This window comes from Micromys minutus, assembly GCF_963924665.1.
Source record: "Micromys minutus genome assembly, chromosome: 28".
Lineage (NCBI taxonomy): Eukaryota > Metazoa > Chordata > Mammalia > Rodentia > Muridae > Micromys > Micromys minutus.
The window spans coordinates 19,807,441-19,833,951 of record NC_137963.1 but is presented as its reverse complement, the minus strand read 5'-3'; the positions used below and the strand labels follow the sequence as shown (position 1 = coordinate 19,833,951).

Below are 26,511 nucleotides of genomic sequence, written 5' to 3'. Positions count from 1 at the left end.
TTTGCCAAAGGAGACAGTATTAGTTCTGCGTGATCCAAACGCTAACAGAGAGCATCCAGAGTGCAAGCCAAGGGCACTGAACAATGCTGTTAACTATATTCATTTGCTGCTTCCTGGGATCTTGGAAACACAGGCTCCTCAGCAGGGAGCACGGACAGGACCCACTCCACTCTATGTGCAAACTGAGGCCTAGAGTGGGAAGGAAGATCAACTCGGTTATATAGTGAAGTCAGTGCCCGCAACAGGCTTTGAACTGGATCTGCTCAAGTTGAAGACACGTCAAGTTTTTCCTAATTAAAATGTAGGTGATTATTTTTCCTTATAACTTTTCATAGTTAAAAATACCACAGATTTGGAGATCAAAACAGAAACCCTGAAATTCACAGCACTTCTGTGATGGCAGGTGCTGTGATTTTCCTGAAGGGACCTCTCTGCAGTGGTGTGGATGGTGCATGTGGCGCCGCTGACTGTACCGCAGGGGCGTTTGAGTTGAGCGTATCTTGATTGCCAACAAGGAATGATGCCCGACTCCTGCAAGTTAATTTCTTGGTCGGCTGCAAAATCCACACTTGTACAATTCATAGGTGACAACATCATCTAGTATCTGATGAACACAGGACGTGATTTACTTATAAAATTTACTTGCCGTTGGCATAGTCACAGTCAGACCCTAAAGCACAGCAGCGTAAGGTCGTTCTCTAGGTAGGTTCTGTATGCGTGCATCTTTTTGAAGGATACCACCAAGGAGAAAACAGAAATTTCAAATTTCTTACAAGAGGAGCAAGTGAGACGGCTCCATAGGTAAGAACACCTGTCACCAAGCACAGTGACCCCAGTTTGCTTCCTGACATTACTAGAAAAAGAGAGGGCTCCAGCAAGTTGTCTTCTGACCTCCACATGAGTCCCACAACGTAAGTGCACACACTTATAGACATGAACAGATAGATAGACAGATGATAGATAAATAGATAGATAGATGATAGATAGAATAGATAGATAGATGATAGATAGATAGATAGATAGATAGATGATAGATAGATAGATAGATAGATGATAGATAGATAGATAGATAGATAGATGATAGATAGATAGATAGATAGATAGATAGATGATAGATAGATAGATGATAGATAGATAGATAGATAGACAGATGATAGATAAATAGATAGATAGATGATAGATAGAACAGATAGATAGATGATAGATAGATAGATAGATAGATGATAGATAGATAGATAGATAGATAGATGATAGATAGATAGATAGATAGATGATAGATAGATAGATGATAGATAGATAGATAGATAGATGATAGATATATAGATAGATAGATAGATGATAGATAGATAGATAGATAGATGATAGATAGATAGATAGATAGATAGATAGATGATAGATAGATAGATAGATAGATAGATGATAGATAGATAGATAGATAGATAGATGATAGATAGATAGATGATAGATAGATAGATAGATAGATAGATGATAGATAGATAGATAGATAGATAGATAGATAGATAGATGATAGATAGATAGATAGATGATAGATAGATAGATGATAGATAGATAGATAGATAGATGATAGATATATAGATAGATAGATAGATGATAGATAGATAGATAGATAGATAGAATAGATAGATAGATGATAGATAGATAGATAGATAGATGATAGATAGATAGATAGATAGATAGATAGATAGATGATAGATAGATAGATGATAGATAGATAGATAGATAGATGATAGATATATAGATAGATGATAGATAGATAGATGATAGATAGATAGATGATAGATAGATGATAGATAGATAGATAGATAGATGATAGATAGATAGATAGATGATAGATAGATAGATGATAGATAGATAGATAGATGATAGATAGATAGATGATAGATAGATAGATGATAGATAGATAGATGATAGATAAACAGATGATAGATAAATAGATAGATAGATAGATGATAGATAGATGATAGATAGATAGATAGATAGATAGATAGATAGATAGATAGATGATAGATAGATAGATGATAGATAGATAGATAGATAGATAGATAGATAGATAGATAGATAGATAGAAAGAAAATCCTTATAAGTGACTTGTGGATCCTGTACCAGTGGGGACCAGTAATTGAAAACACCTAGTGAAGGATTACGGTATTACAATATTACAGAGAACCAGTGAGATCACCCAGAATTCAAGGGCAGAGAGATCTCTATCAACAAACAAAACCCTGAGCACCGGATTCTTTGATTCGAGCTTCCTATAACCTTGATGAAGTTAGATGGGGGCAGACACATGCACCCACACATCGATGCTTGTAGGTTTGAATCCTACCTGGAGACACTCAGTACGTTTCTGAGCCTCAGTGATCAGATGCCCACCTCTACCCACCTGAAGCATCCCTTAGTCCTTCCGCAGTCTTCCACCTTGATTTTGGCAAATGGGTCCACAGGAGGAGCAGTGGGGAAAGGGTAACCTGAGCAGGGAAGACAGATGATGTCAGAGAGATCCAGTAATAGTCCATACCAAGAGAATCCTAAAGATCGCACTGCCTGTTTTCATCACCACTGTTCGGGATGAGACTTACCAAAGGTCTTTGATGAAGTCAGACTATCCCCTTCATGAGAACACCCACGACTTTGGACTTCATCTTAGGTGGGTGCTGGGAATGGGTGAGTTCCTATTTCATTATCAAGCAAGTAGCCAGGAACCTTGTGTAGAATGAAACCTCATTCTACATAACCCCTGGCGTAGCACTGTCCCCTAGGACTTAGAAAATTCTCAACTTTACAACAGTGCACACACTCAGGATGGTAGATGACAAAGGCCCAGCTTTTAACTTGGTAGTTGGGTGATTCCACTTATATGTGGAGTGGATATTACAATTTCATCTCTCAGGGCTACCATTTTGCCAATATGCTAAGCCCTTCCGACACACAGTGGCCAGCACTGTCGCTCTGAGATTACTTACACTGTCATGAATTTAAGCAATGATGCAGAGTAAGGCCAAAGAGGCTTCCGGGTTTCAAGGAAAATCATTTTCACCTGGGGTGCTCACTCCATGTTTGCAGCAGCCATGTGTGCCTCATGCCACATCCTCTGCCCTGCGAGAGGTTTGGCAATGGACCCAAGTGAAGGATCAATGGTGAGATGCAGGCTTCCAGCTAGGCCTGGGCAGTGGAAAACATGCCCTTTGGATCGGATTTGTAGTACTTCTCTTCAGTGAAGTCTTACTTAGTTATGTTAGCTTTAGGTTTCTCCCAAATGTCTCCAGGATATGCTTTCCTGGCAAGAGCCTGTCTGATTCTAATACCCCAGAGTTTGAACGCTGGATCAAACAACACCCTGACTAACTGGCTCAAATGCTTTAATTCTAGATTTATCCTATTTTGTACTAAAACTACATTAGTCTCACTGCTGTAGACCACATCCTGCCTTGAGCAGGCCTTTTATTTTTCTCTTTGTATCTATGGGGCAGCTTTTCGATGTTACACATCATATTCCGCATCTTCATTCATGGCCTCACTCTATTTGTCATTGAAGTAAGGTAAATTTTTTCCTCCAGGGTACCCAACCAGGATGCAATGGCTGCTTCCTTATGTGTCATTAAGATGCTGGAGGTAAGAGGTTCTTCCATTTTACTTCTGACTCAAGTTCTGCATCTTCTACATTTAATCTGCCCCCCATCTCTCTCTGTCTCTGTCTCTGTCTGTCTGTCTGTCTCTCTCTCTCTCTCTCTCTCTCTCTCTCTCTCTCTCTCTCTCTCACACACACACACACACACACACACACACACACACACACAGGAGGGGGGAGGGAGAGAGAGATTAAACCAAGAAATTCACAGAAGCTTGAAAAAAACCTCTTTCACTGAGCAATCCCCCCCCAGCCTTCTTCCATTTTCAATCACAGAATTCTTAGTCATTCCCAGAATCTGAGGCTAATATTGGCTTATTCTAAATTTCCAGTTCAATAAATACCAGTTGTCATTATCATCCCTGGCTACTAAATGTTACAAACTTAACTAAGAAGCAATAACTGTTGAGTAGCATTGCCTTTTTAAGAAAGGTGGGTTTCTGGACACCAAATAAAAGCTAATTTGGAACATAGCTTAGGCAAATGTTCTGAACTAGTTTATTGGGTTGGCAAATGCCTTTGCTAACGTTGGTGTTTTTACCATATTGTGTGTTCTAAGACAAAATCAAGTAAGAACATGTATTCTGTGAGCTGTGTTTGTACATCATTTAAAAACATTTCCACCCAAATTTGTGGATTGGATTAACAGGTTTAGAATACATTTTCCCATTGTGTTAGACAACTAGACCTTAGTTTTTATTTATTTGTTTGTTTGTTTATTGTAAACTTGGTTCCTGCTTCCTGGAAAAGACACTCTAGAGCAACAGTTCTTTACCTGCAGGTTGCAACCCCTTTAGAGGTTGAACAACCCTTTCACAGAACTCACCAAAGACCATTGGAACACACAGATATTCACATCACAATTTATACCGTAGCAAAATTACAGTTATGAAGTAGCAATGAAAATAATTTTATGGTTGGGGGGTCATCACAACACAAGGAACCATATTAAAGGGCTGTAGCTTTGGGAAGGTCGAAAACCACTGCTTGGGTCTTGTAGTAATAGATGTGTCTTTACTCATCATGAGCCCCTTAGAGAGCACCTGAGTTTGTGCTAAGAGATAAGATGTATGTAAATACATTTGCTTAAATGTCCTCCAAGATTAGGACATGTAAATTGCCTTCTGCTGGGGCTTGAATTGGAATATCTGTCCCCACTGGTTTTGTAGGGTTTGTTTGTTTGTTTGTTTTGAAACACTTGGTTCCTGCTGGTTTTGAAACACTTGGTTCCTGCTGGTTTTGAAACACTTGGTTCCTGCTGGTGATACTGTTTAGGGAGGCTATGGAACCTTTAAGGAAGTGAGGCCTAGCTGGCAGAAGGAGGTTACTAAGAACAGGCCTCTGAAGAATCGTGTTTCAGTCCACTGTGACGTGAACAGCCTCTGCCACTCCCTTCTGATGCCAGGAGTTGAACTTCCCAGCCATGTCTATTCTATTATGATAGGTTGAGACCATGAAGCTAATGAATCTTCCCACCCTTAAGATCTTTCTGGTAGGTCACAGGAAAGTAATTGACATCTTTACCTGCTTGTTTTCTCCAACTGGGAAAACATAAATGCCTTTACCCATATTTCCTGGGGGTGGGGGGCTATCTTCCTTTTGTAACATGGCTAGACAGCCTCTCTAACTACGCCAAGCCCAGCAGATTACTATTCTGAACCACACTGGCTTACAGTCCCCTTGGGTACCGTATGATTGACTGCCCCAGTTTCTCCACATCCAAGCTCCACAGGATTTCATTATTATTTTAATTTGCATTTCCCTAAGCACTGACAGACACAATGTCCCTCCGTATCTGTATTAAGCACTTGGGTTCCCTCATCTGTGGGGTCGAGTTCTGCAAACTTTGTTCAAATGTTTTCATGGTTATATCTATGTTATACATTTCTGCTTGTTAGTTTCAGATGTTGCTACTTTTTCTACCACCCTTCCACCAACCATTTTGTTTGTTTGTTTTTGCTACAACTTTTTTTTTAGACCCAAATATTTAAGTTGGATGAGGTTAAGACTTTCTCTGCTTTTGGTTTGTGCTTTTCGGGGTCTTGAGGGATCGTTTTCTACCCCCCATCAGCGAAAGCAATCTCTCTCTCTCTGTCTCTCTCTCTCTCTCTCTCTCTCTCTCTCTCTCTCTCTCACTTATTAACATTTTAGTGCTGTGTTGACACTGTAGTGCTGTGTTGATGCTGTAGTGTTGTATTTACGCTGTAGTACTGTGTTGATGCTGTAGTGCTGAGTTGATGCTGTAGTGCTGTGTTGATGCTGTAGTGCTGTGTTGATGCTGTAGTGCTGTGTTGATGCTGTAGTGCTGAGTTTACACTGTAGTGCTGAGTTTACACTGTAGTGCTGAGTTTACACTGTAGTGCTGAGTTGATGCTGTAGTGCTGTGTTGATGCTGTAGTGCTGTGTTGATGCTGTAGTGCTATATTACCATTGTAGTACTGTGTTGATAGCACACTTAAAGCTTTGACCCACTGGGAATTTACTCATTATCTTATGTGAGGTGAGAAATCAATTGTATTTTTCTACTTATATCGATTTGTTTGGATTTCCTTTTGCTTTGTTTTGTAAGACAAGAGTTTCACTACGTGTCCCTGGCTGACCTGAAACTCACTCACTATGCAGAACCAGCTGGCCTGGAACTCACAGAGATTCCCTCTGCTTCTGCCTGCAGAATCCTGGGATCAGAGATATGGGCCACCATTCCCAGCTCTCCATACATTGAATCAAATTTTTCTCAACATAATTCATGAGACAATTCATACTTACAGACCTGGACTGGAAAACTGTATGGGATTATCTTAAGTCTGAGATGCACTGAGTGGATGAAGAATTGGTATATTTATAAAATCAGATTATTTTTTCAAGATCATGATTCATCTGTTTATTCCCATCTGTCATATCCCTTAATAGTTCATTTTTTCTTTATACAGATGAAATAAGACTCTGTAGATCCCTGTTGCCTCTTTGAGCTGTATCTTAGTTTCTTTCACATTGTTGCTGGTGAGGAAGAGCTTAGGTTCCTAAGGTACTTTAATCTTCTAAGAGCTTTCCTAAAAAGTCCAACCGAGTAACCAAAACAACCATGACCACATAATGCATCATCCTCTGTGCATGAGATGTCCAGGATAGACAAATATTGAGACAGAAGGCTTCATGGTTGCCAAGAGCCGAGACAAGGGGAAACACAAAATGCCTGCCTGCATGGTGTTGGCTCTAGGGAAATATGGCTTCTTTCCGGGGTGATCAGAATGTTCTAAATATGACTCTGGTAATAGCTACAATAAGCCTGTGAGCAAACTTTAGAGCCATGGCATGTCATGCTTTAAATAGCTGTATGAGCACATGCTAACCCCGTGAACCTGTAGAGGTCAGGCCATGACTCTGGAAGCCAGTTTTGGGATCAGGCTGTGAAGCTTGGTGGCCCACGCTGTTATCTGCTGTGTCATCCCTAATGCCAATATTTTGACATACAACATTTTGATAGCTCGACAGAAAGCTATCATAATTTTCATAATTTCCCTTATGATCTCCTCTTTACCTCTTTTGTCATTTTTTTCCATTGGCGTTGTCCCTACGATCCTTTTTTTTTTTTCTTTCTTTCTTTCTTTTTGTTTCTTGGGGCTAGGGAACTGAATGGAGAGGTGTGAATGTGGCAGGTGGCACTCTGTCACCGAGCCACATTCCCAATCACCCTCCGCAGGCTTTGGCTAACTTCAAATTTCACCTCCCTATAATCCAAAGACATCTATACATACTATGTAGACTCTGAAATCCACTGACTTCCTGTGACTCATGACAACTTTTAGAGGATCTTCCTGGGTGTTCCCAAAAAGTATGTTGTTGTATTTGTTTATATACTTACTTAGATGTCATTATTTACATGAGGCAAACAATATGTATCTTTTATTTTTAAAATTTGAGTTTTTCTAATGCTAAGGGTAGGGTGCTAAATTTAATACATTTTGTTTTGACATTTATTTATCTACATACTTAGTGTATTCCCTAATATCTATCATTAATACACTTATACTCTAGAATTAATAAATTACAGATTACTGCCTTGTGTATTTGGAAATACCATGCATGTGCTTATTGTAGACATATATACACACACATACAACACACACACATGCATCGGTAGTTATTTCTGCAGTGCTGAGTAATGAACTCAGAACCTCATTCATGCTGAGTAAGCAGTCTACCACTGAGCCCTGTTCTCAACCCTGGAAACTTACATATTGGGTTCCTGATTTGCTGTTTCTTCTGTCACTGTATGACATTATTTGTCCTTCTCAGTCCAACTTCAATTGTATTGTGTCACGTTTTGTTACTATCTCAAGTCCTAAAACTCATCTTTACCCAAAACATCATTTTTTTACTTCCTCCAATATTTCTGTCTATTCAATACATATTTATATGCATGATCAAAATTCAGCCACAATATCTCTTGCTCATTGTGTCTGGCTGCCGCACTAACAAAATTATGTTGTCACATCAAATGAGTTGGGATCATTTTCTCTTTTTTCTGTCCCCTGAAATGTGTTCAGGGTACTGTCAAAAATGGCTTCATGCATAAAGGTGTTTTTGTGAATAACCTGAGTTTGATCCTCATAACTCATGTAAAGTTGGAAGGGAAAAAAACTCTATAAATTATCCCCTGACCTCCATACCTACACCATGACACACATATTTGTACATATCAAGTACACACGCACATACACACACACATATACACACACACATACATACATACACACACATACACACATACCACATACACACACACATTCACACACATACACACACACATACACACACACATACACACACATACACACACACATACACACATACATACACACATACACACACATACACACACATACACACATACACACACATACACACACATACACATACACACATACACATACACACACATACACATATACATACACACACATACACACATACACACACACATACACACACACACATATATAAAGGTGTTCTGTACAAATGCACGTCTGTATACCATTGCTTATAGAGGCTAGAAGAGGGCATCAGGTCACCTAGGTCTGGAGTTACAGTTACAAGCTGGGAATTGAACCCAGATCCTCTGGAAAAGCAGTCAGTACTTTTAGTTGCTAAGCCATACATAGTTTTAAAATTTAAAAATGTAAATACATATGTATATATTTAGAATGCGCACTATCTCTCACTTGAATATTTGGTAGAATTGGGCTTTCTTATTTGGAAGATTTGGTTTTAATTGACTCATTTTTTTCTTTCTTCCTTTCTTCCTTTGTTATGTGGTGTGTGGTGTGCATGTGTATACATGTTCGAATGTCTACAGGCACACATGTATGTGCGTAGCTGCTGTGCATGTGAAGGCCAGAGGCTGACATTAGGTGTCTCCCTAGATTGTCCACTTTCTATGGAGAGGCAGATTCTCTCCCTGGACCTAGTCCGGTGAGCCAGCTTACTCCAGAAATCCATGGCCTCACTCTGGGCTGGGCAAGCACTTCACCTTCTGAGTCCCTGCACTGCCACCACCCTCTTGTCCCGTCCATTCATCTCAGTTCCTTTTATCCAGGTTTTCTAATTCTTCAGTCAGGTTTTCCCCACTTTGGACAAGGTCTTGCTATGAATCCCAGGCTGACTTCAAATTTGCAATCTTCCTGCCTCCCAAGTACTAGAGAAACCAGCTTCGTATTAACTGATTTTCTCAGCTTCCATTGTTATTGAACTCTGACCTACCGTAAACCTTGCCGTGTTAAAGTGTACAAATCAGTGCTTTTTACACCTCCATAAGCTTGCACAACTACTACTGTCTAGTCCTACAAAATTTCCACGGATCCAGGAAGAAGCCAAGTGCTAGCCAGCAGTCACTCCCTCTCTGGCATCCTTTAATTTATGTCCTGGTCCTATGGATTTGCCTATTCTGAACATTGCCTACGAAGGGAAGCATGTGGCCTGGTTTCTAATTTCTTTCATTTAGCATGTTTCCAAGGTTCATCTACCCTGCAACACGCATTGAAACTTCATTCCTCTTTGTAACAAAATACCATCCCCCCTGTACTGGGAGACAATATTTGTCTATATGTCCATCAGTTGGTAGGCATTTTGAGGCTATTCTAAATCATGCAGCTGTGTAGAAGGTTTTACGTTGATACATTTTCAATTCTCTTAGAGTACAATTGCTACATTATACGGTAACTATACATTTCACTTTTTGAGGAGCTGCCAAGTCTTTTTCCAAAAGCTGAAATATTTTACATCCTCATTAACAATGCACAGCAGTCCTGTAGTATCTTCAAGGACTTCCTCACCTTCCCTGCATCCTGACTCCCTGTGTATCCTGACTCGCCTTCCTCAATGTCAAGCTATATGGGTTGAACTACCCAGATATGGCTCCCTGGCCTGTTTGAATAAGTTCCACCCATTCCCTCATTTACATCAGTTTGTTTGCTTGGTTTATTTCCTCTCCCCATTTCCTATCTTGTTACTAGTTTTCTCCAAAATGAAAACCTAAATGAAGATCTGGAAAAAGTGCTTGCCACCCAAGCACGAGGATCCAAGTTTGATCCCTTGCATCCATGCTGTAAAGCTGGTGTGGGGCATTGGGAAGATGCAGACAGTTATCTGTAGCTAGCTGGCCAGTCAGCAAGTCTAATTGGAGAGTCCCACATCCCTGTAAGAGAAAAACCTGTCTTAAAAAACAGGTGGAGCTGGGAAATGGCTCAGCAAGTAAAAGCAATCGGTGTGCCATCATGAGGATCTGAGTTCAAATCCCTAGCACCCGTGTGGAAAGCCAAGGATTGCTGCACAGGCTTTTAACCCAGCAGTGGGATGAGGGCCGGGATACAGGAGGATCACTGGGGTTTGCTGGCTACCAGACTATTAGTTAGAGACCACTCCTGAATGGAACAAGGCAGACACTGAGAAAGCACAATGGCTCTCTTTTCTTCTGGCTTCCACGTATATAAATCACACCAGCCCCATCAGACCAAAATCAAAATACAAGGTGGGGGACTCCTGAGGAATGACCTCTGGTCATGGTATGTGTGCACATATACATATATATACATACATACATACTTAAATGCACATCTGTGCAGATACTGACATGCATACATATAAAAACCTACAGGAATAATATTGCACTAGGTTTTTCTTTTCATTGTAAAAATTCTTCCCCTTTCTCACATGGATTCAATCTTTCTAGTAATTTTGTCTTAGAAACTAATTACACTTTTTCCTCCCAATTTCTATTTTATCATCTTTGCCTGTCAGATATCCCTGTAAAAAGTTGGTTTCTCACTTAATTTTATTTACTTATTGTTTATGTTTGCAGCGTTGGAGGCTGAACCCACAGCCATGCACATGCTAAGCATCCCCCTCCCACTGGGCTCCATCTCTTTCCGCTCTTGGTTGCTTGAGGCTCTGTGGCTTCCATTCTCATCGAATTTGTGGACTGTGTGTCCTTTTGCTGCGATCCCTTGAGCCCATTTTGCCATACTCTACTGAGTGGTTGATGGCTTTTGCTTTGCTATTTATTGCTTCTAATTAACCGGTTGGATCGGAGCCTTCAGGTATTCATTTAGCCCTCAATTCGGTGAAGTTTGAACCACGGATCGTCTGGCTGTACCATTCAGCTCCACCCCTGAGAGCTTACAGCATCAACCTCTTTCTGCAGCCACCTGAACTGTTGCTTTTACTTCCCAAGGTCACGTAACAAAGAGAGGATGTGGAGCAAGTGAAGTGTCAGACCGTCAAGTCCCATAGGATGCTTTCACAGTAGTGTTCTGACCCTTCCGGACCTGCAGCTTTTAACTGCTTTGTGTATCACTCTGAAACCTGGCATCTCACTCCTACCTGTTCAAGTCCAGTTCCCAGCACTTGCCGACATGAGCCTCACACCTAGGCCGGCTGGACACCGTGCACCAGCTACCCTACAGCGTCAATCCGCTGATCCAAAGTTCCCTGCTACTTTCTAGCTATGTGAGTTTAGCTAAGATTTGAAAAGGAGAAATAAAAAAAGGTAATTCCCCTTAACTCTTAAGGGGTGGGAGGAAACAGTAGTATCTAACTCACAGGATCACTGTGCAGATGAAAATGAACGTGGGTAAAGTACTGTAAGAAGCCGTCTGGCACACAGTGGGGGCTTAGGGAAGGACAGTGAAGGCTGGGGAAATAGCCCCATCAGTGAAGTGCTTGACACACAGGCAGGAACACTTGAACTTTTCCCTAGAACTCATATGGAAAGTCTGGGCTTGTTGGTGATACATGTTTATTGCACTGCAAGGGGAGACAGAGACGGGCAGATTCCCTTGAGCCCCCTGGGATGGATGAGTTCCAGGCCAGTGAGGGAACGAGGAAAAAATAAGATGGCTAGTGCCTGAGGAACATCATCCAAGACTGTTTTATGGCCTCCACATACGTGAATAAGAACACATATGTATGTTGGTATTAAAGAACGTCCAGATTCATACAGTGCCTGGCTGACGAGACAAGGGCTCAGGCTGAGGAAAAAGGTCCTACGCATGCTTCTGTCCTCTCTGCCTCTTACCCTGCTCTTTGCCACAACAGAAAAAAAAAAAAAAAAAAACAAAACAAAACAAAAAAAACTGGTCTTGAACTCAGTGGTGAGCTGCTGGTTGATTCGAATGCTTTGCAAATGGCCAGATCAAAGTGTTTTAAAGATAGTGTTTTTGGTATCAAAGGGAAGGCAGCTACTATCATCCTCAGACTCATGATCCTCTATCCTGGCCAGCTGACAGCAGGAGAGAGGAACAAAAGGCTTCACTTAAGGTTTAAAACTAAGGCAACACTATTTCTTGTAGCTTTTCTTCCTCAAAGAATACCCAGAGTAGAGTGGTTACCCATAGTCCAACATTTAATACCTCCTGTGGTTTGCAACATGTATGTTCTGGGCCAGAAACCTATTTCTCAGAGTGACTGTCCACCTGATGTTGGCCTTCAGAAAACCAGCTTTTACAATCAACAGTTCATTCTTCCCACATATGTTCATAGACACAGAAAGTCTGGCTTGTTCTTTGTTAGTTGAGAACATATGTGCTCATGCGCTACCTTCAGGTCATTTGGAAGTACAGACTGCTTGTGTAAGGAGGAAATATGGACCACATGCTTTCAGAAAACACATGCTTAGGATTATTTATCCTTTCCCAGAGTGAGAGATGCTGTTTAGCTTGTTGTTTCCCCCACCAGGTGCTCCATCTTCCTGGGCTTAGAGGTGCCAGGCCTCCCTTGCAGCTAGGTCATTACTTAATTATGCTTGTAATAAGCCAAAGACTATGAGAAGAGATGATCTATGCAAGCAGCCAAAAATATAATTACTTATCCTAAAGTTCTCTTTTTTGTTCCCTCCATTGAGTGTGTGCCCATGAGCACGTGTCATGTGTATGTGTGGCTGTGGGTGAGCATGTGCCACACGTGTGCATGTGGAGACCAGAGAACAACCTCAGAAGTCAGGTCTCTCCTTCCACCTGGAGATAGGTTCTCTTATTTGCTGCTTCCTGTCAGTCCACATGCTCCCCTTGTTTCCATTTCCCATCCCCCACTAGGATTACAGACACAGGCACTACTGTGCCTAGTTTTACATGGGCTCTGATGCTCTGAACTCAGGTATCTCCTCGGATTTGCGTGGCAAGACCTTTACCTACTGAGCCATCTCTCTGGCACCCTACCCTCAATCTTGGACAAAGACATACAAGCCACCAATCTTCTACTACATAGATGAGGACAAGGTCTTAAAGGATAGTAGAGCAACAAGATGGAAAGCACACAGGAGTCTGAGTGACAACTTGGAGAAGACTTGCTTCACTAGCCCTTGAATGGCCAGAGTCTAGGTCACTTAAGTATGTGTGTGTGTGGGGGGGAGGGGTTAATCAAGCTTCATTTAATAAATATTCTGATTTAATAAATATTCTTCATTTAATAAATATTCCCCCACTCCATTCTCTTTACCTTCCTTAATATAATAATTACATTTTGAAGTGGATATGTCTTTTTACCCTCCCCTGACTCCCCTACAGCTACATGTGACCACACAGCTAAGAAGCTGAAATCATTCGATGGAACTTCTAACCAAGTAGCGTCCTTCATAAGCAGGCAGTCAGCATTTTCTCCTCACTTTGTCTTTCTCACCATCTGGAATGTGGAGGTAACAAGTAGGGTTCAAGCGTCTTCTCAGGGTCGTTAAGTTGCAAGCTAAGAATTACGCAGGAGCAGAAGCTCCAGCCCCTAAGATTGGAGACCTCTCTTGCCAGCTCCGGATTGTGGGTTTCTAGATTTCCTCACATGAGACAGAAAACTCTATATTATCCAAGATATCAACATCTGTTTGCTGCGTATAGTTGAACCTCATTCTCATTAAAGAGATATAGCTGCGAACACATAACCTCATTTCAACCCCCAGCTTGATTCTTGGCCCCTCTTTGCCAAGCTTCCCACAAGCCGCGGAAGTAAGATAAGAGACTGGTTTCCATTCCTTTTATCAGAATGGTTTTGCCTTTTGTACTCTTTTAAAACGGCTCCTCAGGGAAGCTGGCCAAGAAACCCCAGTCTCTGGGCCCAGATGGTCCCAACAATGGTGGCTCACACTAGGAGACTACAAGTGTGGTGGCAGCAGATGTGGGTTGGACTGGGGAGGGAGCTGTGACCCATGTGGCGCCTGGGCAACGAGACCAATAGAAAGATGGAGCGACAGTACCTGCGAATTTAGGTCAATCCAGACCGACCAGAAGGTAACTGGGCAACGGGTCTCTTTAAGTTGGGTTTTCTGCTTCCCGCCTGCTGTACTGGACTCCGGAACCCCAGTCCAGATGGCGCCTCCTCCGTGGCAGGAGGATGGGGGAGGCCGGACGATGAGAACTAGGGGAGCATAAGCTTAGCACCTTCTATCCACAGCCTCACAGGACTTGAGTCTGAGTCTCTCAGCCCTAGTCTCCCCACGTGTAAAGAGGGGAGCAGGCGCTGACAGCGCCTCCAGACTTCCCTCCTACAGGCTGGGTCAGAGCGCCGGGCTCTCTACTCTAGTCTCTGCTCTGCTCCACTGACATCTTTGCGGACCCCTCCTGCACCCCTCAATCTCCCACCCCCAGGTCGCCCCTCACCCTCTGATAGCCTCACCCTCCTCTGACAGGTAGCGCAGGTCGTAGAACTCGCCGGCGAAGGTGCCGTAGGAGGAGTCGTGGCGCGGCACTGCCTCATCGGCGCCCGCGTCCCCTCGCGCGCGTCCCCGGGGTCCCCGGCCCCCCGGGCCCGCGCCGTCGTCCGCGGGGCTGGCATTGCAGGCAGCGATCCCCGTCAGCAGCAGCCGCAGGAGCAGTGGTACCCAGCCCGGGCGCCGCAGGGGTTGCCCCGCCATCACTGCTCACTGATCCGGCAGCCAGGCCGCTACGGCCGCAGCGGGGACCCCGCGGGCGCGGGCCCGGACCGAGCCGCCGCCAGCACGCGCCGCGCAGCCGCGGAGCGCCCGCACCCGCCGCCTCCCTGCCTCGCTCTGCGCATCCTCGCTCCAACCCCGCAGCCTGCCCCCGTGCGCTCAGCCTCACCCCCTCCTCGCCTCACCCTCCTCCTTCCTCTCGTCCTTCTTCCCGTTCTCCCCATCGCCCAGTGGCCTCCAGATTCGACCCTCCTGGGTGTTTAGTGTGGCCCGCTGACCTACAGCATCACACCACCTGGGAGCTTGCGTTGTATCTCTTCAGGTCCCACTCTGGACACACAAAGCGGAAATTGCTCTTACTCAACCCCCTAGCATCCAGTTTTCACACCTTATTAGAACGACTATCTCCAGTATCTTGCTCCTGCAACTTTTCGTCCAGAGAAAAACTTACTAGACTCATAAATTTCCCTGGACCATCACGGAAGGAAGATGAAATCACAAAATCCCACTATCTAGGTGGCCAAGAAGAAATCAGAGACAGTGAAGAAAGTTTAACCGAAGGCCTTGGAAAAAGCCACACGTGGAGCATATCCCGAGCCTTTCAAACTAGGCAACTGGTTTACCCATATTCCCCAGAAGCAAAGTGCGCAGACATTAAGTGAGCCAACCATGTCTGAGAAGCACGCCGAATCTCCACGTTTTCACGTCCGTTTGTACCACTTACACTTTGCATTTTTATCTGGCCATTCATTTGCTCAATGAATATACACAGATCCCAGGTTTGTCTTCAAATGACCCTTGTTGGGGTGGTGACAACTAGTCTTCTGCAAGAAATAGCGACACTCTCTCTTCCACAATGCTACTTCAGAACCTTGCATGTAAACCCTTCTTCTGGTTCTTTTAAAAAATAATAATTGCATAAGGTATGGGAACGGTTACGGAGGCAGAAAAACAGATTTCAAATGCAGACCTGGAAGTCAGACTGCCTGGGTTATCAGTAATGACCAGTGGTTAATATATTCCTGGGATGTAGTGCATGTTAAATAAGACCAGGCAGGAAAGGGTTTGTAGGGTTCAATGCACAGATGTCACGCCATTGCACAGAACTATGAAATACTGAGAACCCAGTGATTTCAACTGGTTTTTTAGCCCAGTGGCTGGGAGACATGGGAGCTGCTATTGGAAGGAGAGGTGCCTTGGGAAATCCAAAGGCCAGTTGTTCACTATTGGATACAGCTGACAGGTCAGCTTGTCCAATTAGAATTTAATGATGTTAATCCTGCCAGGGTCTCTCACTGAACCTGAAGCTCACCTCAGCGATGCAGGCTGGCCAGTGAGCTTGGATTACTCCTGTCTTCCCAGCACTGGTATTGTGGACACATGCTGCCGCATACTGTTTTTAATGTGGGCACTGGGGATTCGAACTCAGGTCCTTATGCTTGCACATCTGAACCTGGAGCTTGCTGGAACTGCCTGTCTAGTAAGTCCCTAGGATCCAAGTTCCCCTGCTCTCCACCCCAACACCAGGGTAATAGAAAAATACTACTGTGCCAGGTTTTCACATAGGTGCCCAGGGTCATGTTCATGTAGCAAACACATCACCCACCAACCCATCTCCCAGACCCAGTTCACCCCCTTTAAATGGATAAGCATTTAATTTCATTTTCATTTTTAAAAGACAGACAAGCTTTATTTCTCTTCTCATCAAAATAATTTCTCCAAAGGACCTTTTAATTTTTCTGTTATAAAACATCCCCCAAATTAGTGCTACCACTCAGTATCCAACCAGGAACAGATGTGTCCTGCCTCTGACTGCCTGGTGCGTGTCATTTTTCACTCTGAATTTTGTAAGATATAAAAGCTGTGATCTTGGAAGTCCCTTGGGAAGTTAAACATAGAGTTGTCATATGATCTGGCAATTCCGAGAGAGCCTAAAACATATGTTCACACAAGAAAACTTGTGCATGAATGTTCATAAAATTATCGTTCATAATAGCCCCAAAGCAGGAGCAACCCAGATACCTGCCAACTGAATAAATAAACAAAACATAGTACCCTCATCTTCTCAATTTTTCAGTCACAAAGACAGAGTGAAGTTCTGATACATGCTACAACACAGGTAAACCTTGAACACATGGCTGAAAGAGAGAAGCTGATCACAGAAGCCCACATACCATATGATTCCAGATATACGACGTGTCCAGAACAAGCAAATTTATAATCAGAAGCCTACAGGCCAGTGGTTGCTAGGGGAGGGCAGAGTCAAGAGTCAGATTATGTTTTCCCAGCATCATGGACACGCTGAGAAACACTGCGGTGCACACTTTAAAATCATTAAAATGGTGGATTTTATTCAAAGACTTTAAAGGTCTGTGATATTTGAAATGGTGAGTGATAACGATATCAGAATTTTCCTGTGCTCTTTGGGAAATAAAATTCCAGATGCATCCTGGTGGGAATCTCTGAATGCCAAATGCTTCCCTTTTCACACCTAGAGGTTTGTGCTGTCCCAACCTGTCAACTCTATGGTTTGAGGGGTACCAGACCTCTGCAGTAACACACTTCCCAATCAGGAGTCTGAGGCTACGGTCTGGAGTCCTGGCTCTGTAATGATTACATTAGCACACTCTCCCCTCTCCTCTTGAATCCACAGTGGGTGTTGTGTTACCTTCTAGTGCTGTTGTTTGGGTCTAAAGTAAACAAAGAAGGTACTAATTGCACAACTCCTTTAGTTGTGAGTTTACCCAGGGCAGCTTGACCATCTCGGGTCCGGATGCCCAGCACCACCACACATTAAAGTAGGCAGAAGATAATGGGCACAGCAGCAATGCTTCACTGGTTGGGTAAACACCAGTGGTACTGGGTTTTCATGTACAACAGCAACATGTTTGTGCTCAGGCTTGCTGTGATGTCCACCCACTGGAAACTCTTGTGAACCCAAGGGAGAAGTTGGGGGACATTGTAGGAGCTTGTAAGCCTCCTGAAAGCAGCAGCCAAGACCTCCATGCACCCCTCCTTAGAAACAAAGCAAACCATATACATGGGATATACTTGTGTCCTGAATGCTCCAGAAACCTTCTGCTGTGTTCTGGAGGTTTCCATCAGAGAGTGGGGGTGGAGGAGCACAAACCACAGAGAGCAGCTCAGAAGAGGAAGCAGCTGCTGGGTTGGCGGGAGGTGACAACCCCGTGTTCTATAGGAACATGGTTTGTGTCACATGCACATGATAAAGAATAGCCAAGGGTTTTCATGGGTGAAAAGCACCCACCCAAAACTACACTTTCCCCAGACAGCTCAATGGAAACAGAAGGACAACAATAAAGAGCTATCGACGAGAAGAGGGTCGCGGCCTATATGAGGTCACAGCAAGCCCTGCACATGTGGATAGCCCCTCCTGACATTTTTTGTACCATTCTGTACCATTTTTGTACCAAGGTTCAGGAGGGGCTGATATGTGTAATGACAACCAGGATTCATCAGCAAAGGCTAGAAGACCCTCCAGGACACTCTGTGCACTAATGCAGGGAAATGTGCCATACATCCTATAAAGATTTCCCTCAAAAAATATTAAATTGTAAAGAGTCAGTACTTAAAGGGTTACTCCTTGGTTATCCGAATACCTGTTTACATACCTCAATGCTAGTCACTGGGACACTTTTTAAAGTCATTAGTATCAAATTATTGGCACCATTCATTTGTAGGGATATGGAAAGAGCAAACTACAATACAACATAAAAATACAGTTCTGGTACAAAGGTACGAGATCAGTTCCATTGAACAAGCAGTCATAAGAAATGGATGTGGACAGTTTACATACAAGAGAACACAGCTCGTAACTCATCACATGGAAAAGCCTTGCTAGCAGTTCACCAAATAAGACAGCTCCTCAAGAATAAGTATACACATCTCTTAAACTAGCAAAAAAATAAATTAGAATAGCAAACCCCAGTGCTGGCAGAGCTATTGGTAAATAAAAATGCTTATCCGTTGCTGGTGGCATTATAAATTGTAGAGGGGATTCAAGCATTCAGAGGAGGGGAAGTTTAAATGAAATGACCTTTGAGGTCCTTCCAATCCAAAGACTGGATCTTTCTAGAAAGCAATCTGGCAATATAAAATAAGAGCTATAAAATACTTCATGCTCTCTGACCTTGTAATCCCTCTTTGGAGATATTCCAGAGGGAATAATCCAAGAGAAGGATTATATATATATATTTATTTGTTTATATTTTTTTTACAAAGACATTCATAGCAGCACTATTTATAAGTGTGAAAATATGCGTATAACTCAAATATCTAGTAATGGGGAGAGGTGAGGTTAACTGCATCATGTGACTATAAAGACATTTAAGTTAGTGAAAGTATCTGTCTAATAAGGAGATGTGTTAGATAAAGAAATACAACAAAAGGAATGTCAGTGCTGAGCACAGCTAGGTAGAAACAGTGTATCTGTGAGAAGCAGGAAGAACTTTTGAGCTCACTGTGGGTAGGGGTTCCTTAATTCTTGCAAAGTTATTCAAGTGCATAATAAAAATTTAAAAACACATTTCTTGAAACTATATAAAAAGGGAGTTAAGTTTCTTCTGGGCCAGGTCCTATCAACATGGTTAGAGTAGGTGAAATTTAGAAATAATTTGTCTTTATGGAAAAACCAAATGAATCTTCCTGATACTGAATCATCTTTACCCTGTAAAGATTTTTTAGACAATGTAAGTTAGAATCTTCTGTATGGGTCTCAAAGATAAATTCTATTTATCCCAAGTTGTTTTGTACCCAATGAGTTCAAACACTTAACTGTACTTCAGGCTAAGCTGAATTATTTCCAGTTATATATAATATGTAACTTTTCCCCACTCATCTACTCATGTCTGAATAAAAATAAATAACTTTATAAGATCTGTGTATTATTCAGTGTAAATGGAAAACCAGCAGTAAAGAATTATTCTCTCATAAAATGACCCATGTAACAAACAGCCAAAGCTTGGTGCAAATGTCAATCATAAAAAAAGTCACATCTTTGAGAGTGTAAGCGGAGGGTTCTGTGCTGCGTTAGCCCCTGGGGTTACTAACAGATACACACAGGTACCTCTGAATAGAAATCCCTTTTCTTCTGGAAACTTCCTACCAGACCCTGTCTCCACTGCATCGAGCAGTAGAAAAACCTCTCGTGCTCAGGAGGCGTTAAGTAACTTTTCCAACGAAGTCAAGCCGGAAGCTGGCTTCCGCTAACCCTGGAGACCTGGGCGAGCAGAGCACACATCTGTATGTCGTGCGGCAGTTAGCACACCGAGCCCGAGGAAAGGAAGCGGACGAAGGCACCATGCCACCTCCAGGCAGTAAGGGTGGAGTGTCACAGTTCGGTCATCAGCAATCTTTTCATTATCTTCTCTCTTTCCAGTTCCTGCCGGAGCGTCTCTGCACTGAAAAACAAGGGGCAAAGCCTTGGTGTCTGCAGCTGTGGACAGAACCTGACCGTCATCGTGCAGGCGCTAGACTTTCCTTCTTAGGCTTTATTGGGATGCCCCGCATTGGCTAGCAGTACAGAGAGACAAACTAAGGGGCTTCCCTCCTAACCCCAAGGGGGCGTTCCTTGAGGGTCCATGTCTATGGTGAGTGTGGAGATCTGCTCAGTAAATATCTCTTGAAGGATTGAAAAGCGTTTTCAATTAAAAAAAAAAAAAAAGACTTAGCTTAGTTGGGCATGCCTTTAATACTAGCATCTGAGAAGCAGAGACAAATGGATTTGAGACCAGCCTGGTCTATGTAGTGAGTTCCAGGACAGCCAGGGATACATAGAGAGAGTCTGTTTCCATACATACATACACCATACATACATACATATTATTATTATTATTATTATTATTATTATTACTATTACTATTATTTGTGCAAGTGTGAGCAAACATACACATAGATGCATTTTGCCATTATACACATATGAAGGTCAAAGGTCAACTTTCAGGAACTGTTTCTCTACTGAAGAATAAGACTGAAGTCACCAGGCTTTCTAGGCAGGTGATTCCACCCCTGGAACCATCTGGTGGCCTGGGGTTGGAGGCCTGTTAGATTTCTTTCAATTGTGCTTTAAATTCATTTTATATAATTTTTTTTTTCCTAGAGAGTATGTTGGTTAATATCCAAAGTAATGTCTTAACAAAGAATTGTGTTTAATTAGTAAAATAAAGGGAAGGAGAAAGATGAAAAGGCAAAAGGAGGTTGGGCACATTAAAAACTGGCTGCTTTGAGAGGCTGCTTTTGACTTCTTGGTCCCAAGGTCAGTTGCATATTCTGTTGTAGTGGTTTGAATGAGAATGTCCTATATGGGCTCAAATACTGAACACTTAGTCTCCAGTTGGTGGCACTATTTGAAGAAGTTTAGGAAGTACAGCCTTGCTGGAGGAAGTGTGTCACCATTACTGGGGACAAGCTTGGTGAGACATATTCTCACCCTACTGTCAATTCACTATCTCTGCTGTGCTCCCAATTAAAGGCAAAGAGCTCTTGGCTTCCTTCTCTGGCTGCCGTCACCGTTGCTTGTCACTGTGCCCATCCCTCTGGAACCATAAGCCAAAATAAACTCTTTTCCTTACGATGCCTTTAGTTGTGGCGTTTTATTACAACAGAAAAGTAATGAAGGTAGTTACAGACATTGTTTCTACAGGTTAAATAAATATACACATATGGGTAGTTGTGTAAAGGTTGTGTGTGTGTGTGTGTGTGTGTGTATGTGTGTGTGTACTTTGCTTGACTGGTACACATAGTCTCATGTCTCTTAGATAAATGTTCTGCAACTGAGATATATCTCATCTTCCTCTTCAAATTGATGAATACCTCTCCCTCTCTCTCCTCTCTCTCTCTCTCTCTCTCTCTCTCTCTCTCTCTCTCTCTTGCTCTCCCTTTAAAAAAAAAGATTTATTTATTTTATCTATATGAGCACACTGTAGCTGTCAGACACACCAGAAGAGGGCATCGGATCCCATCACAGATGGTTGTGAGCCACCATGTGGTTGCTGGGATTTGAACTCAGGACCTCTGGAAGAGCAGTCAGTGCTCTTAACCGCTGAGACATCTCTCCAGTCTTGCTCTCCCTTTTAAGAAAGTGTTGCCTAGGCTAGTCTTGAACTTGTGGCCCCCCAGCAATTCTCCAAGCTCTGACTCCCAAATTGCAGAATCTACAGGTGTATGCCACTGCAAGGGACCTACAAGGCATGTGTATGTGTGTAGATGTATGTGTGTAGATGTATGTGTACATTTATACATAAAAATCTATTTGTGTTTATTTTGTGTGCATATGCCACATATGTACAGAAGTTCAAGGCGGTGAGAAAGGGGCACCATATCCCCTGGAGCTGTTTAGTTAAAGGTGGTTGTGTGAGCTACCCAAAATGAGTACAGAGAACAGAACTCAGGTTCTCTGGGAGAACAGCAAGCACTTTTAACTGCTGAGCCATTCCTCCAGCCAGAAAATGAAATGTGTATTTTTAAAGGCACAGAGTAACTTTAATAATCTCACTCACTGGAGGAACTCCGTTTTGACCGTGGCCAGCGAGCCCTCACAGAGGGCTCAAGGTGCGGCTTTGGTTGCTGCAGTCATCACCCTATGTCTTCCTGAGAAACACCACCAATCAACCTTCCAGCCTCGCTCTTAGTTGTTCAAAGACTTAGCACAGCTGTGCGACAGTTGTCAGCGTCTTGCCACTTTGGCTGTAGACGATGAGTCTGACGCATGGGTTATGGTGATGGCAGTAGACAAGGCTACCTTTCAAAGACAAGAGGCCCTCTTTGGGGCTAGAAGTGGGGCTGGAGGTATAAAGTGTTTGTCCTGTAAGCACAATGCCCTGAGTCCCATCCCCAAGTAAAAATCCCAGACATAGCACACAGAAGCTCACTGGCCACCCAGACGAGCCTAATTATTAGTGAGTACCACAGGCCAATGAGAGACTTTACCTAAAAGAGGTGCAAGATGTTCTTGAGGATGATCCCAAGGTTGTCCACGGGCTCCATACATCCTCCTTCGTGCATGCGCGCATGTACACACACACACACACACACTCCTAAAAAGTTCTCTTGATAAAAACACTGACTTTACTTGGTCCCGGAGGCATCTGATGGGGGACCGGCTGGCTGGTGGAAAGGCTGTCTGTCATCTGCCTTCTTTACTGCCTTATCTTTGAGGCTAGAGCCTGCTCAGCTTTTCATGCTGATCATGTAAGAACTGTTTTGTCCAGAACTACAATAGAAGGTTGACTTGGCCTAGATTTGCCTAGTCTCTTCCTGATCTTAAGGCTAAAAATACCTGCCTGCCCCCCATGGCTGGAGCTACCGATCACAAAAGGAGCACAGAAAGCTGGAAAAGCCCTGACTGATCCCAAAAAAAGACATGACTGTTCACCTGCATGTCTCCCCTGAGGATTCCTGCCCCATGTCACTAACTCCTCAGTTCTCTGGAGCCAAGAGGCTGCTTTGAGGCCGTTTCTCTATTTCTCCCTTCTTTCTTTTCTTGTCACTGGTCTCCTCAAGCTTTTCTCGTGACTAGGACTCTGGCCCCTAGTCTTGTTTAATCATGCCAGCCATGCCCAAGTGCAGGAACCCAGAACTGGCAATTTCCTCTGCCAAGCCTGCTTTCCACAACTGTCTGCAACCTGCTCCCTGCTACCTTCAGGTGTCACGCCAATGAGGTCATCCCAACTGTCTCAGTCGGGGTTTCTCTTCACAAACATCATGACCAAGAAGCAGGTTGGGGAGTAAAGGGTTTATTCAGCTTACACTTCCACATTGCTGTTCATCACCAAAGGAAGTCAGGACTGGAACTCAAGCAGGTCAGGAAGCAGGAGCTGATGCAGAGGCCATGAAGGGATGTTACTTACTGGCCTGCTTCCCCTGGCTTACATATGCCATATGAAGAACACAGGATGCTTTCCTGCCTCAAGCCCACATCATGGTCCCTTTTTTTCTGGTCCCTTTGTCCTATAAACATCACTGTGTGTCACTGGACACTCTCATAAGACTCATTATTTTCTTTATCCCTAACTTCATCAAGAGCTCTTTTTCCCATCTTGAGTCTCCATGTTACATGTCCTGTACTAAAATGATATGCACGTTGACAAAAGTTAAGTATGAAATTTATACTCTTACAAAATATGGATGGCTGTTTCCCGTTAGACATTTACTCAATATCATTTATGCCGACTTTACTGATATTTATCCCATGTTTATGATTGTTATTTTCTTTGAGAAAACAAAATTACACAAAAATGGATTGCATTTCTTCTTGCCAATCTGTTCATGGGGGTCCCAAAGGTTTCCTTTCCTTTGCTCTTGTGACTAGTACAGCAGCAACCCTTATTGTGAATCTCTTTCTGTGGAAGGGCTTATGAGCTGTAGTGAGCCCTCAATTTAATGACGATTGGTAACACTGTGATATGATACCTACAAAATGAAGTCATACTTTCTACCAGCTGCCACACACATCAGGAGTGAACACAGAACAAATCTGCATCCCTCGTCAATGCACTCTCCTAGAGGAAAACTACCAGCCCCTTATTTGTAATGAATGTACTGTGGTAAACTCATGATTCATGAAATGATGGCGTCTGACACTATATCCCAATACATGTGATGCATGTGTTTTGGGTGGCTGATATTATGTTCCAGTACTCACAGCAAGGAGAAGCTGACAAAGGCAGTTATCACAGAGAAAGGAGCCTCAGTTGGGGAAATGCCTCCGTTAGATCCAGCTATAAGGCATTTTCTCAACTAGTGATCAAGGGAGGAGGGCCCAGCCCATTTTGGGTGGTGCCATCCCTGGGCTGGTAGACCTGGGTTCTATGAGAAAGCAGGCTGAGCAAACCAGGGGGAGCAAGCCAGTAAGTAACATCCCTCCATGGCCTCTGCATCAGCTCCTGCTTCCTGACCTGCTTGAGTTCCAGTCCTGACTTCCTTTGGTGATGAACAGCGATATGGAAGTGTAAGCTGAATAAACCCTTTCCTCCCCAACTTGCTTCTTGGTCATGCTGTTTGTGTAGGAATAGAAACCCTGACTAAGACACCAACCTTCTTTCCTCTTACTTTTCAGTCTCAATTTACAGCTTACTTGACATCTCTCTCTCTCTCTCTCTCTCTCTCTCTCTCTCTCTCTCTCTCTCTCTCTCTCTCTCTCTCTCCTTCTCCCTCCCCCACTTCTCTCACACACCCCTGTTTTTCTGCTTCTCTAACCCTCATACACAAAAGTGCAAACTCCTGTAGGGTAGGACAGCTCACTGTCCAACCCCAGCACCTAGAACACAGCATACTCCTTAGAGACCTGTCCTTACAGGACAAATCAATGAAAGAATGAACGGAAGGGGCTGGGCAGATGACTCACTCAGTAAAATGCTTTCCCTGGAAGGATGAGGACTTGAGTTCAGATCCCGAGCACTCAAGTAAAAGCCTGGCTTGGAGATGTATATCTAATCCCAGACCTGGGCAAGTAGAAAGAAGCAGAGCCCTAGAGCTCGCTGGCCAGCCAGCCTAACTGAATTCATGAACTTTAGCTTCAATGAGTTGAAACAATTTCAGTAGGTTGAAATGTACTCAAAACATAAGCTAGAAAGCAGCTGATATCATGTGACATCCATCTCCAGCTCCCATATGCACAAACGTACATATGCATGTACACTCTCACATATATGTGCACACATGAACATGTATATATAGTACATATATCTACACACATACAGAATGAATGTGGGCCTCTAGAGTCACAGACAAGGTGAGCTAGAGTCTGGGTCTGGCTCCCTGTTACCAGGGTACCTGTTACTTATCTGACTCACCTGGATGCCAGAGAGACGGGCTTCCGGGAGGTATAGATGGTCTGTACTGTGGCCACAGTCTCTGTCAGTGGCCGCAGGGTCGCTGTTGGAATCAACGGGGAAGACTGGCCAGGACAGCACTGTAATTTGTTCTCTCTAAAGTCTGCCTGGAGAGGAAACAGAAACAAGAGCTCAATCTCCAGGCCCACCTTCATGCGTCCCGGGTCCCCCCTGAACTGCTCTTATTTTAATAGTAGCTGAAGTCAGCACACGTTTCCAAATCACCTTAAGTGATCTTACTCTGTGCCCGACACCATGCTGAGTACTTTCTACACATGACCTCTTCACAACCTTTTCAGACGGCACGATCAGCTGTCATTGCATCTTAGAAACTGTCCTTCAGAAGATGTGTCATTTTTGTGGGTACCACAGAAAAAGCAAAATGTGACACTCAGACATTACTGTGTGGTATCTTGTAGTAAACATTCTGATTTGGGGGCTAGAGAGACGGTTCAGCAGTTGAGAGCACTTACTGCTCTTGCGAAGGACCCGGGTTCAATCCTCAGCACCCTCAGTACTGCATATATATGATGCAAACACTCACATGAACATGAGAATAAACAAACAAGCCTTTTGACTTTGTGACATTAAAAGACAGAGTA

General features: G+C 43.3%; 2 protein-coding genes across 4 annotated transcripts in view; both read right to left on the bottom strand.

Annotated features, from left to right (window-relative positions):
* Positions 1 to 15,184, bottom strand: part of FRRS1L (ferric chelate reductase 1 like) — a gene marked incomplete at its 3' end in the record, with an annotated part of 25,111 nt that extends 9,927 nt beyond the window's left edge. The window contains exons 1-2 of the mRNA XM_080940006.1: positions 14,804 to 15,184; positions 2,405 to 2,489 (exon numbers count right to left, since the gene is read on the bottom strand). Coding sequence (XP_080796132.1) covers positions 2,405 to 2,489; positions 14,804 to 15,041 — 323 coding nt within the window. The 5' untranslated portion in view covers positions 15,042 to 15,184. The remainder of the gene's footprint in view (positions 1 to 2,404; positions 2,490 to 14,803) is intronic.
* A 5,225-nt stretch (positions 15,185 to 20,409) lies between these two features.
* EPB41L4B (erythrocyte membrane protein band 4.1 like 4B) overlaps positions 20,410 to 26,511 on the bottom strand; it is a gene marked incomplete at both ends in the record, with an annotated part of 145,129 nt that continues 139,027 nt past the window's right edge. For all 3 annotated transcript variants that reach the window (XM_080940135.1, XM_080940134.1, XM_080940136.1), the window contains 2 exons: positions 20,410 to 20,479; positions 25,871 to 26,016. In XM_080940135.1, coding sequence (XP_080796261.1) covers positions 20,410 to 20,479; positions 25,871 to 26,016 — 216 coding nt within the window. The remainder of the gene's footprint in view (positions 20,480 to 25,870; positions 26,017 to 26,511) is intronic.